The following is an 18,620-nucleotide window of genomic DNA, read 5'->3' as shown; positions in this document are numbered from 1 at the left end:
GGAGTGCAATACTTAGTGTAGCAACTCCTGTGGGTGACCAGCCAACTCAGAATATCTGCCCATGACCGGACACATGCTTTGTATCCTGAAAGCATCAACAAAAAGCCATTACACCTACCTCATTGCCCATCACCTATCAGCCCAGCCTCCCACTTTTCTTCCACCTCCCTTCTTTTTGCATCTGCCTGGTGCAATGCAAGTCAGCATTACTCAGAAATCTTCCCTAGATGCTTCCTGGCAGAGGGAGAGATTTCAATCAGCATTATCCCTGTGGAAGGGCTATATATTTGCTAAGTCCTTCTTGCCTAAATGATTGATACTTATTTCAGAATACTGTTTCCTTTGGGTTGTTTTCCCCTGTCTTTTTTCCGCTTTGAAAGCAGGACATGGTGAAGGAGCTTACTGCATCCTCTAGGGATGTCTGGATGGATCTGCTCAGCATCTCAGCCTCCTGCTGATGGCCCACCCCCCACATTGAAGGGACGTGGCTACAATATTAACAAAGCCCCAAACCTAGCTCAGAGGAATGCTGTGCAAACAAAAGTTATATGAGTAAGCAGCTACTGGCTTTATTTTCAAGGATATATACAGCAGAGCTCCAAACTTTCTATTTTTGTCTTGATTTCTTAAGAAAACACAATGTCTGTGTCCTGCTGCCTGCTTGTCTCTCCTCCCAGACAACTTTTGATTTCATAGGCAACTTCAGGCAAAGCTGGGACTTGGCAATATTAAGGCCTTGCATATTCTGTGAAAAGGGATGGCCGTAAAACACAAACATCTGGCAGTCACTCCATCCTGGGAAGGGCAAGCAAACCTTGGCTACTGCCCTCAGCACATGGCTGAAGCTGGCTGGCCATGCTTCAGGAGGGTATTGGAGAGGAGGTAGCCAGCCCTGTCTGCAGAAATCAAGGGTTATAGCATGGAGATGGGATCACTGAGCTGGGGATAGGATGGGAGTGATCAGAGAGTGAATGATTAGAGTAGGTAGTGAGGAAATGGAGATATCAGAGCAAGGAAAAAGTGGTACTGGGGAAAGGACCTATATGTAATTGTGGAAGGGAAGGGCTGTATGACACCGGTCCATAGGAAACAAGGCTTCATTAGCCTCACTGTTCATGGGGTAACAGGTCTAAAAGAGAAAAGAGCTGAGATTTTTCCTGCCATTCCCCCATAGCCATGATGACAGAGGATAATGACCTTTTAACTTCCACTCTGATCGTAGCTGGCCCCTCACTTGCACAGCCACAATCAGCAAAGCATTCTGGGATGCAGTTTGCATGAAAAACATTGAGCAAAATAAGATCTTAATTGGGTCTGTGCAGAGAACTCCCCGTGACCCTTTGTGTCTCTGTGCTGGTCTCAGGCTCACCACAGCGATCTGAGAGCATGACCAGGCTCTGAAGTTTTTACATTATTACTGCCTGAGCAAACAGTTAAGATGATGAATCTAAAAGACAAGCACAGGTCAGGGGGTGTAAAACAAGGGACAAAGAAACCATTCTTACCTTATAGATCTTCCCCTCTTCAGTACCAACGAGAAACAAATAGTCTATCTTTTTGTGAAAATCAAACGATGTCCCACAGCCTGGTAACAGAAGAAAGGTCTGTCAGACACAGAATTGGTTCACGTGGACAGCACACACTCCCTGCCTATGGTACACACACACTGCTGGGGTTTTCAGGAGTGATTGATCAGCCACAATCTCCCAAGAGAAATTAGAGCCACCTCTACCTCTTCTGCAAACATTACAGACCCAGACCAAGCTGTGACTGTCCCCAAGACCTGCAATTTGAAGAACCAACATGGAAAAATGGAAAAGAGAACTGGAAACACTCGAAGGGAGCTGGAAGAGCAGATTGGCTAAGGATTCACTTACCAAAGTGAATCCCTAGCCAAGTGCCTGTCGCAAACATAAGTCATGAGGACCAGGCCTGCCTCCTGGGGAAGAACAGATCTTTCCTGTCTGTTTAGTATTCAGAGAAAATAAAAATGGTTCCTTATGCATAAAGGAGCCCATAGAGGAAACACCACATCACACCTCCCTTTTCATCCTTAGCTCAGAAGCTTAGCAGGCTCACTTCAGCAAAGCCAATAGCAAAGGATGTGATTTGGGAAGAAATCTTCTGCCAGCACAGAAGCATCCTCTTAACTTCAAAAGCCCTGAATGAAGCAACATTGCAAACTGTATTTAAAAGAGGTGTCAACCACAACAGGCTGTGAGTCCTTGAGATTTTGTGGCTTCTGTTCCTGAGGCAGATGCAGCATCAACCAAGAAAGCCAATTTGGATGGTGGTGAAAGAAAAATTCAGCAGGGTCCTTGAGCAGAAGATGGGATGTCTGATGAGAGCTAGAGCAGCCTGGGGCTGTTGACCAGCAAGGACACCCGGAGCAAACATCATATGATAAACAAGCAGACAAGGCTGAGAAGCACATAGTTACAGAGAACTTTCTGCAAAGGCAGCTGTCTTAAACATTATGTCTTAAACGTTAACAAAATGTAGTCCTCAAAGGAATTGTTAAGGTTATTCAACTCTGTAATACTGTCTGCATTTTTAACATTTAAATAGATTGTTAAATATTCAAGGCAAGTCTTTGAAAATCCATTTCACAGAAACGCTAACAAATAATCCCAAAGCCCCTGGGGGTTCTGCAGTGTGCTGCTTTCGCTGGTCTCTTGCAACCTATGCAACCTTCTTACAAATTGTTCAGCAATTATTGTGTAGAAACATAGCAATCCCTAAACGTGAAGTGCTTTCTCCAAACCCAGACCACAGCTTCACAGCCAAAAGCAGGTGCAATAGGATGATTAGGAGATTCTTCGAGGCTCCCTGTGTAGTCCAGGACCTCCAGAGCTGACTCATCCCATCTTATCCCAAACACATGGTGGTCAGGATGAGGTGATTCAGCACAGAAGGACTGCACTGTCTCTACTTTGTACAGAGGGAGCCTAAGATAGTAGCTCAGAAGAGATATTGTGCCTTTAGAGAGCCAAAACCTGCTGAGGTTCATCACTGCTGGCTGGATGAGCTGTGCACCCAGGAAAGGGGAAAGGCTGTTTTTTGTCTTGATTTGGCTTGTTCAGACCATTGTCTGGCAGGAAGAACAAAACTGCCTTAGTTTTGATAAATAGAGGTAATGCCTGTGCCTTGTCCACAGTGGGATATTCCAGTAAAATCATCATGCTTTGAACTGATGTTCATCTTTCTTCCTCAAGTACAGGCAAGGTGTAACCAGCAAAATCTGACTCAATTAGCAGCTATTGCTCCAGATAGATTTTGCCTTACTAAATGATGAAAGCAAGTAGGTGTAGCCCTTCTTTAGCTCCCTTCCATCTCAACACCCTACTCCTAATTTAATTCCCAGAATAACTGATTAGAGGCTTTGTGTCAGTAATTAATCAGCAAGTAAAGGACTTGGGCTCCTACCAAGTGTTTTCAGCTGCAGCCCCTCTGGCCTCTGTGCCGCTGTTCCCTCTACTGACAGCTTGATGACATCTGTATGAACCAGCTCATTCTGCAGGCAGAGGAGAATCCACATGAATAACATGGTTTACAGCAACAATAGAGAGACATTCAGTAATTTGAAATGGCAAATTTTATGGAGGAATTTTAAAAAGCTGTCCAAATGTTGCTTAATGTTTCATGCTCACAGTTGGCAACTTGATAATGTTGTCACTTTTACATAAAACCTCCAGGAAACTGATGCTTTGGTGTACTGGAGCTGAGAGCCACTGGTATACCACGCAGACACATGCAGCTGATGTGGGAAGCTTTGGGGTCAATGCTTTTGAGTGGAGGTCGACATTGTAAGCCTAAATCATTGTGTTATGCAAAATCACCCTGCATGGTTTAAGATGGGTATTGCATACCATTATAGAGCTGATTAAAACCCACACTAGCGGATAGTAACTCACCACCTTGCCAGTCTTTGCTTCTTACCATCCTCCTATTAATCCCAGAGCAGCCTCAGCTTGCAATACTCTCAACCTCATGGGTTCTGAGATTCAAATAACATCTAGCAAGCAGCTTCCCCAGAGGAAAAATGCCCAGTGTTGTTGTTATCAGCAGAGCTCCAAATAGCTCTCATTGCAGGCCGCAGCACTGCTGTGCTGGGTGATGTATGCACACAGGGCAAAAAGGCTGTGCCCCAAACAGTTTACAGTCAAGGTGGAAGACAGAAGACAGATGAAAATAGACACAATGTGGATGAATATGAGGAAACAATGTGAGGGCAAAGATCCATTCTTAGACTAGTATTGGGAATTAAAATACCACTGCAGAATGGAGTTGGTTGTGAATATAAGAATACCCTGGGGCTGACAAAAAGAACAAAGAACTAAAGATTAAATTAGTGAGCAGTGTGGGCTGAGGACTGGATGTTTTAATGAATCTGCAGATTTCCCACTGGAGCACTGTGAGAACAAAACATAACTTCTTAGCTCAGTGAATCCAGCTTTAGCTGGACCTCCTCTAAGCCCAGAGCAGGACTCAGGTAAAAAAAGATTCTGCCTGGCAAAGTTAATCCCAGGGAATTGCATGTTAGGGAAGATGGGAGAAGACCTTGTGAGTTCACTACTGCAGTCCAGAGGGGACAGTAATCTGCAAGACATTTTTATCATATTTTAGAAGTACAAATTTACAGAAGGATCAAGAAAGGCCAAAAGCCATAAAATAATGCACTTTATTCTCCCTCATTTGCACTGTTGCACATCAATGTGCCCTGACCTATTGATGGCTGGAACTGTTCTGTAAGAGAGCAACAACCCGCAGGACAGACTCCTGCAGCCTGCACAGTCCTGCCTTCTGTTATTGACTCTTCTTGTAGCATGTGGGTTACATCAAGTTGGAGTCAGTGGGTCAAGACAGGAGTGATGCTAAGAAAGAGACATATATGCTGGTGTATGTGTGCAAGACATGGGAAGAGCAATGCCCAGAGCATTCAGTAGCAGAGCATATTCCATATGCTGTTCACTGTGTACCCAAATAGGAGTGTTAGTGGGGTGCTGGGAGCACAGTCAGGATATGCTGAGCAGGTACTTGCCTCTGCTCAGGCTCCCAGCTCTGCCTGTTCACCATAGAGCATCTGCCCTGTCCAAGCCATTGGTGGTTGTCATAGGAGCCTGGTCTGAAGGGCAGCTTTGGAGCTGCCTGCCTCTGGTGACGCTGATAGACCCAGTGTGTCTAACTAAGGTCAGACACATGATCTGAGCAGACCTAAAGACATGTTAGCACACTTACTCTCTGTGCTGCTAGAAAAGCAAACCACATGAGATCGTCTCTCTAAGTACACACCTTTCTGCAGCCTTTCTCTGAAGATGCCACCCAGCACCTTCATCTGGCCAAGGCCTCTGTGAACAGCTTCTGTAGCCTCTCGCCTTCACAAAGGATCTTACTCATGCAGACTTTCCTGTTGTGCTGCTTTTAGTGTGTACCCAGCTTTTCCAGCTCCACAGCCTGGAAAATGCATCTGTTCCTGGGGCTGTTTGTTGCCAAAGCCATTTGTATATTCCTCTGAGTAAACAGACTGTTGACAGTTTGGCCTTCCAGGAATACTGAGCAGTAATACATTGCTTCTGCCTAACAATTGTAAAGCACTTTGTAAGCATTAGTGAATTAGGCCTTGCAGCTGCCTGTTTCTCTTTAGCTGTTATTAGCCTCAAGTGATGAATGAGGCACAGACCTGTTCAGTAATTTAGCTCTAGGTCACGTAGGAAGGGTGAGCTACAGCTACTAATCAAATTTGGGATTGCTGAGCATCAGCCTGGGCAGCAGTGCCAGGCTGCATCCCACTCTTTGATGAGGCTCTACAGTCCTCCTTTTTGATAGGCAAGGTGTGCATGCAAGGAGGGAGAATAGCATCATCCAGCTGCAGCAGTTCTGCATTCTTCCTTGCTATTTTACGTCTTCATGCTGACCCAAAACCAAGCCAAGACAGCCTAAGCCCATGCAGCTCATGTGCCCTCTCATGAAGTTTGTTCAAAGTGATTGTGCCCACTTTTAACAGACAATCACTATGGTCAAGCCAGATCAACTGTCCCCAGCTCACATTTGACAACTCTTCTACCTAATTTTTTTGTGTGGCTTGCCAAATATTCAGCTGTAAGAAAGAATTTATCAACTTTCTGCTCTCAGCTTTGCAAGTGTCAAACAGCTATCAGTGCTGGAAGAAGCTTTCGTTCTGTATAGTCCTGATTAGTCAAAAAGATTAATGAAGGTCTCTTTCATTTATTCACTATTTGCACTATAGATCTGAAGAACAAAAAACCTCTGGACTTTATTTATTTTTTTCTAAGTAAAACCCAGAGATAGCTCTTTTGTAAAACTGGAATTCAATTACATTGCTCACTTCTTCTCGCTAGATACAAACCTACAGTTTGCAACAAAATGCCCTTTTCATTCTGTTTCTTGCTTTCCCTGATGAATCTCTGTCCAAAAAGAGAAACCAGACAGCACCTAAAGTGTTTCTGTTTTCCAGCTCTGCCTGCTAAGTACATGCCAGCTCTGGCAACTTCAGAGGTAACTTCACCCCAAAAAAATCTTAAAAGCCTGCTTTTCACATGGGTATAGCCAATTTTATAATAGAAGTGCAAGAAATAAGTAGAAATGACATTGTATTCTGTGGATGCAGGACTTAGAAGTCACACCAAGGATGCTTAATTAGGTATATCTACATGCTCAGGGATTTACAATGTGGGAACACAGTTAAGCACAGATGAATCACAGAAATGTGGTAAAAGACCTTTTACCAGTTGAGTTGACATCGAAGTGCATCTGCAGGCTCTTAGGTTGTCTCAGTTGTGGCATTTGAAGTTAAGAGACTTAACCCAATGCTTCTTGCCTCTTAAGTGGAGAAGGCTGAGCACACTCAGATACTGAGGCTCAGCTGACTGGTTTAACCTGCCAAGTAACCCCAACTGGATGTCTTTAGCTGAAGGTGTGTACCCACTTCCACACAAATCTTTAGGGAATTTTTAGTCAGTGGATAAAACTGGAGCTGACAGCTGGTAGAGTGTTAGCCTGTCCCTGCCTAGGGAGCTCTGAGAGTTCTTTTGGGAGAAGGACTTGGGATACACTTGCAAGAGGGATTTTTATACCTATGGCTGCATGTATGAATCTGGAAGAGTTTATTAAAAGGAACTTAATAATCAAGTCCATCTGCATGCGTGTTCATTAGAAGAAGCTCTCATTTATGAAGTGAATGTGAGATAAAGACTTACATGGTGTCCCTGCCCATGGCAGGCGGTTGGAACTGGATGATCTTAAGGTCATTTGCAACCCAAACCATTCTATGATTGCATGATTTTATACAGTGTTAGATATGAATCCCTACCCATGGCAGCAAGGCCTAAAATGTTCAGAACAGACAAGCCTTGCAGAGCTTGGTATAACAGGTTAAAAAAATGAGCATCCAAGGACATAAAGAGAGAAATTTCTTTGCTGGAGAATAATGAAACAGCTGCTTCAAACTCATAGTTAGGACAATTTGATCATCTTTAAAGTAAAAGACTTTGAAATCTTCAAAAGCCAACAAAAAAATGAATGTTGAGATTCAGAGACATGAATTTAAGGGTCATTTAAGGACATGAATGCTAAGTTTCTATCAACATACCTACTCAAGGAAAGAGAGATCAAAGGCATGGCATGCAAACAAGTTAACAGAAGCTGGCAATATCATGGCAGTGGGAAGCCCTCTGCCTGTCTGATTGCATGTTGCCATCTCACTGCAAATGTGAGCTTACTTTGTGCAATTCTGGCCACAGGGGGAGAAATTTGCACCGTCCTTCTCCCATTCTGAACTGCAATCTGTGGGGGAATATTTTAGGGTTGAAAGTCTTGAAGCTGGGGAAGAAAGCTGATTATTCTGGTCCATCTGTCGGAGACCCTCCCGGGATAAGCTAAGTTTCAGAGCAAGGACCAGTCTTAAATTCCTGCAGTTACGAAGCAGGAAAATGCTCCCTTGTACATCACTGGGTGCTATCAGGGCAGGCAGGATGAAGATTAGGTCCTGAGTGAGAAGTAGGCTGGTTCTGCTCATTTTGGATTTTAATACAGAACCCCAGACCAGCTGTAACTGCACCCACAATCTTCTGTTGACACTTCTTTTCAAACCCAGCTCTTTATAAATAAAAATAAACTTAATGCATCATTGAACTTTGAAAGCAATTGTTTATAATAGGATGGGAAAAGAAATTGCCCCTGTTTACCTGAAGTAAAGTCCATGAAACAATCCGTCCATCCGAAGAGACAGAGAAGAAGTTCAGATTGTTGTCCATGTCATTCTTCTGCCACTTGACCTTAAAACAAGAACACAGTCCCAGTCAGCATTAGCAGGGCAGAGTCTCACATCCTCAGCAGGGTCTCCTGAACTCCTTCCTAAAGATCAGCTGGTTTCCACCCCAGTGACATGCTGCTGCATGGCATGGAACATCCTTACCTCCACAGCATTCATTTTCCTGCAGAGATGCTCCAGAGTGGGGGCAAAACCCCACACCTGCAGACTCTGTACTCACCCATACCCATCTCTTCCAGCAGTAGGAGGAGCATTGACATCAAGGATGGGCCTTGTGAGGTGTCTGAGCTCTGCAGCACTCTGTGTTGTGGCACAACACCATCCCAGAGATCCCTAAGACGTCTCCAAACAGCTCCAGAGGTGCCTCAGAAAGTTCCCCAAGACAGCTGAGCACATCACTGACCCTACACAAACTAACCCCTTCCCATGTGGCTAATTACTCCAAGTGCCATGTCATATGGTTAACCTTCAGCCAGACAACCTCAAATTAACTTTCTGTCTCTATGTGGGGTATAGACAAACTCTTGTAGGCAATCTGTGACATGGGTCCTTGGGACACATCTGTTTCAGGGACATGAAAATGTCTCCATTAAAACTGAAATCCCCTACACCTTCAGAGCATCTGTCTGCCTGGTAAGGAGATTTGCCTTTTGACTATGACAGCTGAGCAGGAGAGATTAGAACTCAGATAAATGGCTTACAGTTTAGAAGAGACATTTCAGTTAGACCAAAAGCATTAGAGATGCTCAATTTTCAGATCTGGGAATTCAATCAGATTGAAAGGAAAAGGATGACTTGTCACTGAGCCTGTCAGCATACACTTCTGTGGGCATCTGTCAGTTCAGGATGGGGACAAGCACTTTGTCAGGTTCTGCTGGTGTTTTCAAAGGTGTATCTGTTCCTGTCCAAACAGTGCAGCAGTTACATCTCCCTAAACTTCATCCCATAAACATGATAAATGGGCATGATTGTCCTAGAGCTTAGCAAATACTTTGTCTACAACAGCTAGTTATCTGGTACCTATTCTGGAAATAAAGCAGTATTCTCATTACGTTACACAAGTTGGGTATCCTTCCTTGAGAAACACAGTGTTAATTCTGGTTTGTAAAACTGTGAAGTCCTGTAGAACATGAAAATCCAGCAAGAGACTCAGCAAAAGTAATTAATCTCCTACTGAACAGGACCTAGAACACACTATTCTGAAGAAGGAAAAATGAAATATAAAAGGAATCCAAATGAGAATATATGAAAATGCCAATTTCATGTCCATAGGGTGCAACTGAAGAGTGTTGAGTGGCATACACCTCTGAACATCCTTGCACAGGAGATATTCTGAGTCTTCCAGGTGGAATCAGTTCTACTATCTGCCATTAAAGGAATGTCATTATTCACTATGGTCCAGAATAAAACAGCTAACAATATAAAGAAGGTTCAACAGCACATGGAGGACACTGATTTTCTAGACTAGCCATTGTGCACAGAATGTGCTGGTATATCTATTCCAGGAACATCTCCCTGGGATAATAGCTTCTGCTGACAGTAATGGTCACCAGCAGCTTCTTCAGATGAAGGGGTAGGTGTAGTGAGGAGCTTTAATTCAAAGTGAGAAATGACAAGTTCAGGGTTACAAACACGTCCAATGTGTCTCACACTGAGCACAGAAAAAGGGTCATGTTTCAAATCAGAGCTTTTTAAGATGCTGCACTAAAACTGTCTGACAACAAGATGTTTTTGTTAGTATGTCCAGCACAGCTCTCCATGTTCTTCCTCCTAAGCTCACTTCCCCAAATATTTGGGAGAAACAGTCACGCTTCCCAGGCCACCTCTAAGTCAAACTGACGGCACTTGAGGTAGGGGAAGCTATTTCTCAAGACAGTATCTCCTATGAAAACAAAGGTTTTGCTATTCAAACCTGGGAGCAGTTAGCACAAGTGGCTCATATATCCTTTACTAGGACAGGACTAAACTGCAAGAAAAGGGGCTCTCCAGTATCTGAAACCTGCAGCCTGAACCCAGCAATGTCCTGAGATGGATGTAGAAGATAAATGCAGGTGACACATACCTGTACTGCAGTCAGTGTGCATCTAAACCATCCTGAAGTCTAGAGACACCATGCAGGTTGCTCACAATGGAGGATCAGAGCTGGTCCAGACCCTCTCTGAACGGAAAGTCCCAGCTTGCCCACTGTCAGAGTGTACATTCAGGCACCCACTACACCCTGCTTGAGCTATGCAGGGGCAGCAGCAACTGAGGTCCCAGCTCTGCTCTTGCTAAGTGCAGTGTAGATGTTGTGCACCCAAGCTAGAACCAAGTGATGGCCCAACACACCTGTGGAAAATACATGGATGGACACTCAGTGGCTGGAGACCATCCTGATCACCCCATCCAGGCACAACTCCTGAGTCCTTACGTTTATGCTAACATGATGCATTGCAGAAACCTTGTCTGGAGGTGACCAACAATGTAAGCACTATCATGAGCTCATGGGGTATTTTTTTCTGAAGCCAATCCCTTTTAGCATTCCCCAAGCAAAGAGCTTTTCCCCAGGGTTTGCCCACTTCAAATACCCTCTCTCTGATGGAGATCTATTCAAGTTTTCCACTATCAGTATTCAGTTGGGTGTCACAACTCCTTCTCTTCAATAATTATGCAGACAGGTGGAGTTATCAGCCCCAAAATATATTAATGAGGCAAATTTGCTTGGGATACTCTTTCTCCTCTATTCAAAGCAGTCAATGGTATCTGAGTTGGGTACATATTGTAGACAGCTTGAACACAGTCCCTCAGGGGCATCATGATCTGCCCTCAGATGACAATCAACACTCCCAGTGACATTAGCCTGAATTTCAGAAAACAGAAATTGGCACTTTATACTTTCAATTTTCCTTCAATACGCTGACATCTTAATAGTGTCTGTGATCTTTTTCTCCTGATCTCTGAATCCCTTAAATGCTTATTAGAGTAATTAGCCTCCATGATACTGCAATCAAATCAGGCATCTGTTCAGAACTGGCCTTTTCTGTGATCCCAGAGACCCATGAACATGGCACAACCTCCTGTCATTAGCAGTATTCGTGCTGTGTGGATTTAGGCATTTGACAAGAGAAGCAGGCAATTGTGTGTGTAGTGGCAAGAAGTTAATTCTTTCCTGAAATGTGATAATCAACCAGGATTTTGGCTGTGTGAAACTACTTACAACAAAAGCTTAATTATGATACAGGAAGACTGACAAAACACGTGAGAAAGGAATGTGCATGTAAACAGCAGAGAGGAGACAAGTAGAAACAGAGCAGCAAGTCCTTTGCTGTGCTGGATCATGATGAGACCTGTAATGAAGTCAAGGATCTACTGCTATTTTTCAAATGTGATCTTAACCTGACTATTTTTGCAGTGCAGAGTTTGTGAAAATCACTGCTGTTAGAAGAGCCTGCTGCTTTTTAATGTTTGTTTCTTAGATCTTGCTTATAGAGAAGTTGAGACTACTCAAACCCCTGTTTGTTCGTATGAAAATAAAAACATGTGTGCTCACTGCTATGTACAGCAGGTTAGCAGGGCAATAATCCATTCATTCTTAGCAAGGGAATACTAGCATCTTTGTCTACAGCAACTGGAAGTTACACCATTTATCCAATCTGATTGGAAAATTCCCATGTTTCTGATGCCACTCTTACAAAAGAAATATTGCTTGATCAGTTTTCATGGCACAGAGGCTGTCAGTCACTCACACTGACAAAATAAGGTCAGAATCATCCTGGTCATGGGGCTGACTCTCATGCTTTGCAGGCAGCCACAGGCAGCATCTGCCTGCCTCTTGTGTAAGGTAAGACCTGCTACTGCAAACACAAATCCCTCTGGCTGGCCTGAGGCTTGCCAAAGATCAACCGTGGGCTGCCATATGGAACACAAGCACATCGACTGACAAGAAATTGCTTCCCAGATAGGGCATTTTGAAATTCAACAAAGGCAAGTGCAGGGTCCTGCACCTGGAGAGGAATAACCCCATGTACCAGCACTGTGGGCCCTGGTGGACAACAAGCTGTCCATGAGCCAGCAATGTACCCTTATGGCCAAGAAGGCCAATAGTGTCTTGGCTGCATTAGGAGGAGCAGGTCAAATGAGGTGATCTTTCCCCTCTTCTCAATCCTGTTGAGGCCTCACCTGGAACACTGCGTCCAGTTCTCGGCTCCCCAGTGCAAGAGAGACATGGAGCTCCTGGAGCACATCCAGCAAAGGGCTACTGGAATCATAGAATCATAAAATAGTGTTGGAAAGGACCTTAAAATCATGTTGTTCCATCCCCCAAATGATTAAGGGTCAGGAGTATCTCTCATATGAGGAAAGGCTGAGGGAGCTGAGCTTATTCAGCCAAAAGAAGACTCAGGTGGGGATCTACCAATGTGTGCAAGAAGGGAGGGTGTCAAGAGGCTGGGGCCAGACTCTTCTCAGTGATGCCCAGAGACACACATAAACTAAAACACAGGAAGTTCCACCTGAACATGAGGAAGGACTTTTTTACTGTGAGGGTGACCTACTGGGATAGGTTGCCCATAGCGGCTGTGGATTCTCCTTCCCTGGGTATATTCAAGATCTACCTGGACACCGTTCTGAGCAACATGCTGTAGGCAACTCTGATTGAGCAGGGAGGTTGCATTAGATGAGTCCTGAGTGGTCCCTTCCAACCTCAGTCGTTCTGTGATTCTCCTTTGAGGAGCCATGGGGGTACTACAGCCCTGCTGTCACCTGTCCTAAGTATTATTATATCAAATAATAATAATATCCAATTGTATTATGATAGTATGTAACAGGCGTACAATCAAAACCAGCTCAAAACCTAACCTGCAAAAATTACCATGCCCATCTATATCTACTTTCATCAGGACTGATCTCACTATAGGAAGGAAACTTCAGTATCTGAAATGGATTTTGAGTAACAGCTGTTTTACTACAGGAAGGGAGCATTTTACAGGCAGGCAGATTAATCACATTACAAGTGAGACTGAAGTGACACTGAATGTTTAGTCCCTAAGTGCTCTTTTGGTGCATGCTCTGCTGTCCTTGTTCCAAGGAAGCACCCAGTGAAATCAGCAGAAACTCTGCCCAAGGAAGGGCCTCTTTTCATAAAGCAAGAGTTACAACTCACCCATTGTTTGCATCAGGAGGTAAAATACTGTCATTCAGTGTCTAAAAAGCACAAATAAAAGTCTGCCACAGGTAGAGAAGAGGAAAGACAAAGTCATTATCAAATCACTTTTACATGAACTGGCCCAGTATGATGACCAGATGACTCCAGCAAACTGCTGAGGAAAGTCCTGGCCAATATGACCTGAGCACAAATTCCTGGCAATCAGTACAGTGCTGAGAGAAGCCTTGATGGCAATGCAGAGTTTGGAGGTACACAAAAAAGGCATCTATTCAGCTCTAAGGCAGGAGCAGACACCCCCTTATCACTGGTGACAATTCACACAGGCTGCTCTCACAAGCCTCCAACTATAGGCACTCAGCAACCTCCCTGTGTATAAATATGTCAGAGCTTAACTGGCCTTATATAGGAAATTTCCTTTACCACAAGTCAAGCCAATTACTCCCTACCATCTCCCCAGTGGACACAGAGAACAACAGTTTATTCCCCTTTTTACAGTAGTCTTTAAATGAACAAGAAAATGTTGCACCTTTCTCTGTTTTCCCAACCCAACAAAACCAGTTACTTCAATTGTTGCTTCCAGGTCCTGCTCTTCCAACCTTCACCATTCCTGTCCTTCAGCCCTTCTCTACAGCTGCACACACATGGTATCAGACCACCTCTAGGCACCAGCAGACCAGAGTTACAACCTCCTCTAACTTATATTCCTGCTAATAATCAAAATGACACATGTCTTTGTACAACAGTATTGTATTGCTGACCATTGGCAGTGATCTGATATATTCTTCCCTTCTGGCAACCTACTGCCTATCCAGTCATCCTATTTGGTATCTGTGCATTTAATTTCCCCTTTCTAAACACAGTATTTGCTCTTGCCTTTATTGAATTTCATCACATTGATTTTGGGATCTTCTTTCAATTTATCAAGATAATTTTGAACATAATCATGTCTTGCAAAGTGCCTTTTCCTCCCAAAGGGGTTTCCCTATTCTGTAATCGGAGTTGTTAATGAAAGTATTGATCAAAACAAGACCAGGACTGACAGCTGGATCTCACTTGTAGCATCTTTAGTCTGACAGCAAGCTCTGTATAAGTGCTCTTTGAGCATACTGGCTGAGCCATCTGAGCAGTCTCTTTAAGTATTTGCCTAATTCATATTTCTCTAATTTGGTTATGACTATGTCACTGTGTGAGTCTGGATTGAAAGATTTAGTAAAGTCAAGATGGATAGAGGTGATGACCTTAACTGCTTCCTCCTTCTTCATGAGGACCATTTCTCTGAAACAAAAGAAATGATACTGTCTTGACAATTTATTCTGGACAAATCCATCTTGGCTTCTCTGAATCACCTTATTATATGGACACTTACAAACAGTTTTGCCATTTGTTCCATTGTTTTCCCAGTCATCAAATGGGTCTGGATAGCCAATAATTCCCTGGGACCAACCCTACAATTTTCTTGCAGTTATATTTTCACTTCTTTGGGTCCTTTGAGACCTTTCCTCCTTTTCGTGGCCATGCTTCTCGTACAGCCCAGAGTGCAGCCTGATGCACTTCTGTGCTATTGTTCCTGTGGCTGGCTTCAGCTGCCTCTAACCTGGGTGAATCATCCAGACACTGGTACTCTGCCCATGCCACTGTTCTTGTATGCAAGGACAGTCCCTTTGAGGAAAGCACCTGCAGAAACTTCTTTTGCCAGACATTTGCTCTTCAGCGTCACACTGAAAAATGTTTTAGTATTGATGACAGCAGACTTCATAAGTATCATATTCCAGTCTGCCCACAACACACATGAATGTGTGTGAGTCCACAAGGAAAAGTAGAACGATGCTTCCCTTCATCCATGCCCCAGAGCACACCCCATCCCTGAGTCTGAGTCAAGGTACTTAATCAGCTCAGATGCTATAAATGGACTTGCACATAAATATCTGCCTTTGCTTAAAATGCAGGATAGATGTAAGCCCAAAACCTCTCAGAATGCTTGTTAGTGGTCTGAAATTGCTCTGGCTTGTTCTTTAAGTACTCCAGGGTACATTTAAGCTGATCTTGCTGATGAGCAAGGGCTTGTCTTATCAAAATATTCTTTAACATGCTCTTTCCCTATTCTGACCTGTGCTTTCATCCTCTTTTTACATTAATCATGCTAAGCAGCCAATCTCACTTATTGTAAGATTAAACAATACAGCATCAAATAATTCACGCTCCTCTAGCACTCACTATTAGCTGAAAGTTTTCTTTATTAATGAGCCTATACTCTTCATTCCTTTAACTTCTAATATACTTACCAAATATTTTCCCCTTCTCTTTCATTACCCAGGATAATCACAGCTCATTTTGCACTTCCACTTTCTCTTTATTAGTTTGTGGTTTTCTCTAATACTCATCTTTAGACATATGTCTGTACTTAAGAAGTTTCTTCATAACCCACTGCTGTGTTCTAGATGCAGCCGTATGGGCACCTCTTGGAATGCTTGCCATTCTGCCCAGCCCTGTAGCTCAGGGAGTTTGCCCATTTGGCTCCATAGCTGAACTGAGCCACAGTGTCTTGCAGGAGTCCAACTGTACATCACAGGAGCACGAGTGCTTCCCAGCCCCTCTGGGCTTTCCCAGCCACCCCATTTTCCCCATACCTTGAGCACAAAGGGCTAAGAAGAGAGATTTTGACATTTGTTACACTCACACTGGCTGAAGGCTTTTACTCAAGGCTTTCCACTTGCAAGCACCTGCTCCTTGTGTGAGCATACAAACACAGTGATGGAATCTGCCCCCACCTTGCTCTAGCTGTGCCTGTCTTGTGACTCACTGTTAAAACCGTGTATCCCCAATGTCTGTGCACAAGCCTGTGTCAAAGCAAAGCACCAGCAAAGCTATTTTATCAAGGCAGAAGAGCTGAACCTGTGCTATGACATAGCAAGCTCTCATGAATGAAGTGTGGCTGCATCCATCACACGATTCGCAGGTCACCAGCTGACAGATGAACATGATGGGATGTTTGCAAAGGCAGACAGACCAGACCCCAACCAAGAATACCCTTCTAGTCCTGGATGTGTTAGTCCAGTGGTGAGCACCTTTGGTCTGTGTAAGAGATTATTTTCTCTGTTTTGCTGCTATCCTGTTTTTCAGTCTGCCTCAGCATCATGCTGAGGGCTCATGCCGAAGTGCTGATCTACAATAAAATGCTCCATAGGTCACATCTTCCAGAGCCAGACTGATCTCCGCTGTGCTCTGGTGTGAATATTCTCCTGGACTCCCCTATAGCAGTGTCTGATTTGAGATAGGAAACAATTCTCATTTCTTCCCTCTGTCACCTCCAAATGTGTTTCTTGTTCATTCCTGCCAGCAACTTTCAGCAGATTGGCATCCGGAAACATCAAGTCATTATCAGCAGAGAAGAAATCTTTCACATTCTCCTCCTGTCAAAGACAAATTGCTGGGGTTTTTGTTGTTTATTCTCTTCCCTCTGTCCCTTGCCTCTGCTGTTTGCCTAAGGGATCTGCTGCAGTGAAATTCCCCTAAGACAGTTAACTTATCCTGAGTCTGATGACTTCCTGTTTTGCTGGAGCAAACCGTTTGTCCCTCTTTGCTCCTCTAGTGCTTCTACAACAAAGTCCCCAAATGCCATCCATCAGGAACACTGCCAACTATTCCTTATTTGATGCTTATCATGCACCCCAGCCTGGCACCATGGACCCTCAGCCTGGTATCAGAAGTGAAGCCAAGGCCAGGCACCTGGAGGAATACATGCAAAAAGGAAGCCGGCTCTCCTGTAGCCAGTCACAGGAACCCCCTCAGAATTATTCAGTTGGTTATCCAGCAAGCACAGACCACTTCACTCACATGCAAAGCATCTCCAGCATCAGTCTTTGTGCAGCAAGAGACAGGGAAAGCAAATTTTAGAGGCGAGGAGCAGGGCAGTGCCTGGATTCCCCACTGCTATCTTGGACAGCAGTACAAGTTATCCTGTGTGGAGGTGGGAAGAAGAAAGATGTAAAGCTTCACTCTTTACCAAAAAGTGAGCTAAATCCAGATGATTCATTTTGACTGGAGGCAATAATGATTTATTTTGTCAGAGCTATGGTAAGTGACTGCAGATTGCTTACTCTGAGATTTAGGTGAAAGCAGCCCAGTTAGCTTCTTTGGCTAAGTCTATAGTCAGGGGGAAAAGTTGCTCCTGGGTCCTGGCTGCACTTTGGTCAGAGAATACCACTGTGGCAGGTGCAGATTTGGCTGTGCCCTGGCTGCATGTGGGTCCGGTCAACCTGCAAAGGTAAACCTAGGCAGGCAGGCAAGGAGGACCCATGGTAAACCCCAGCTGATCTCTCAGTAAGTGAGACCAGAGCCATGAGGTGACCACCATGCCTGTTCTGGAGCCAGGATGACAAGGTACAGCATAAAGGGGTCCTGCCCTGTGGTTCATGCTCAAGAAAAGAGACTGCTGTTTTGTATCAGGGCTTTTTACCATTTTTGTCTATTACACTGGGAAGCAGACAGCATTTCTGCTCTGAAACATCTAACAAGAATGAAAGATCTCCAAAAAAGTAAAAGTTTTGCACAACACTGTCATAGAAGATGTTAGTCTTTGATTTTGTTCTCAGAAGCCCTTTTGTGAAAGCTTAGTCCCTGTCCTCATCTACATTCCTGAGCTTTAGACACAGAGTCGGTAAAAGCACAGCAAATGGATGAATCCAGACACAGCTGAAGGATAACTGCCATCCCAGAGACAAATAAGTACCCTGCCATAAGGGGAATGCTGGGCTGCCATTGTCAGACTCAAGAGCCTTTGTGCATCCAGAAGCTTCATGGAGAGAAACAGCCCTCATGAGTTGGAGGGCACTGCCTGAGACACCTCTATGGGGAAGAAGTTGGACACTCTTTTGAAGGGCAAGTAACTTTTCGGGCCAGGATGACAGTGCCTGTATGGAGTCAAAGTCAGATAGCCCAGAAGGATTCATCGAGCCTCTGCCTCCTAGACCCCATTTATTGTTCACTAAGAGGAAGGCAGGTCCCACAACAAACCACAGGTAAAGCAGAAGTATTAATATCTGTCTTCTTCCAGTGCCATATAGAAGGCAAACTGTAACTAGACACTTGACACTATGTACTTGAAGGAGTACATCCCAGAACTGCTGATATGTCCAACTCTGCAAGGCCTCTTGAAATTCAACCTAGGGTGGTTAAGTGAGCAGCAGA

At 44.2% G+C, this 18,620-nt stretch overlaps 1 protein-coding gene across 1 annotated transcript in view; it reads right to left on the bottom strand.

The window, feature by feature from the left end:
• DNAI1 (dynein axonemal intermediate chain 1) overlaps positions 1 to 18,620 on the bottom strand; it is a 149,329-nt gene that overhangs the window by 50,760 nt on the left and 79,949 nt on the right. The window contains exons 13-15 of the mRNA XM_034072653.1: positions 8,205 to 8,294; positions 3,427 to 3,514; positions 1,506 to 1,585 (exon numbers count right to left, since the gene is read on the bottom strand). Of these exons, the coding sequence (XP_033928544.1) occupies positions 1,506 to 1,585; positions 3,427 to 3,514; positions 8,205 to 8,294 (258 nt within the window). The remainder of the gene's footprint in view (positions 1 to 1,505; positions 1,586 to 3,426; positions 3,515 to 8,204; positions 8,295 to 18,620) is intronic.

The sequence above is a fragment of the Melopsittacus undulatus genome, chromosome Z (genome assembly GCF_012275295.1).
Source record: "Melopsittacus undulatus isolate bMelUnd1 chromosome Z, bMelUnd1.mat.Z, whole genome shotgun sequence".
Taxonomy (NCBI): Eukaryota; Metazoa; Chordata; class Aves; order Psittaciformes; family Psittaculidae; genus Melopsittacus; species Melopsittacus undulatus.
Note: the sequence above shows the minus strand (reverse complement) of the source record. Positions and strands in the feature narration are given on the sequence as shown.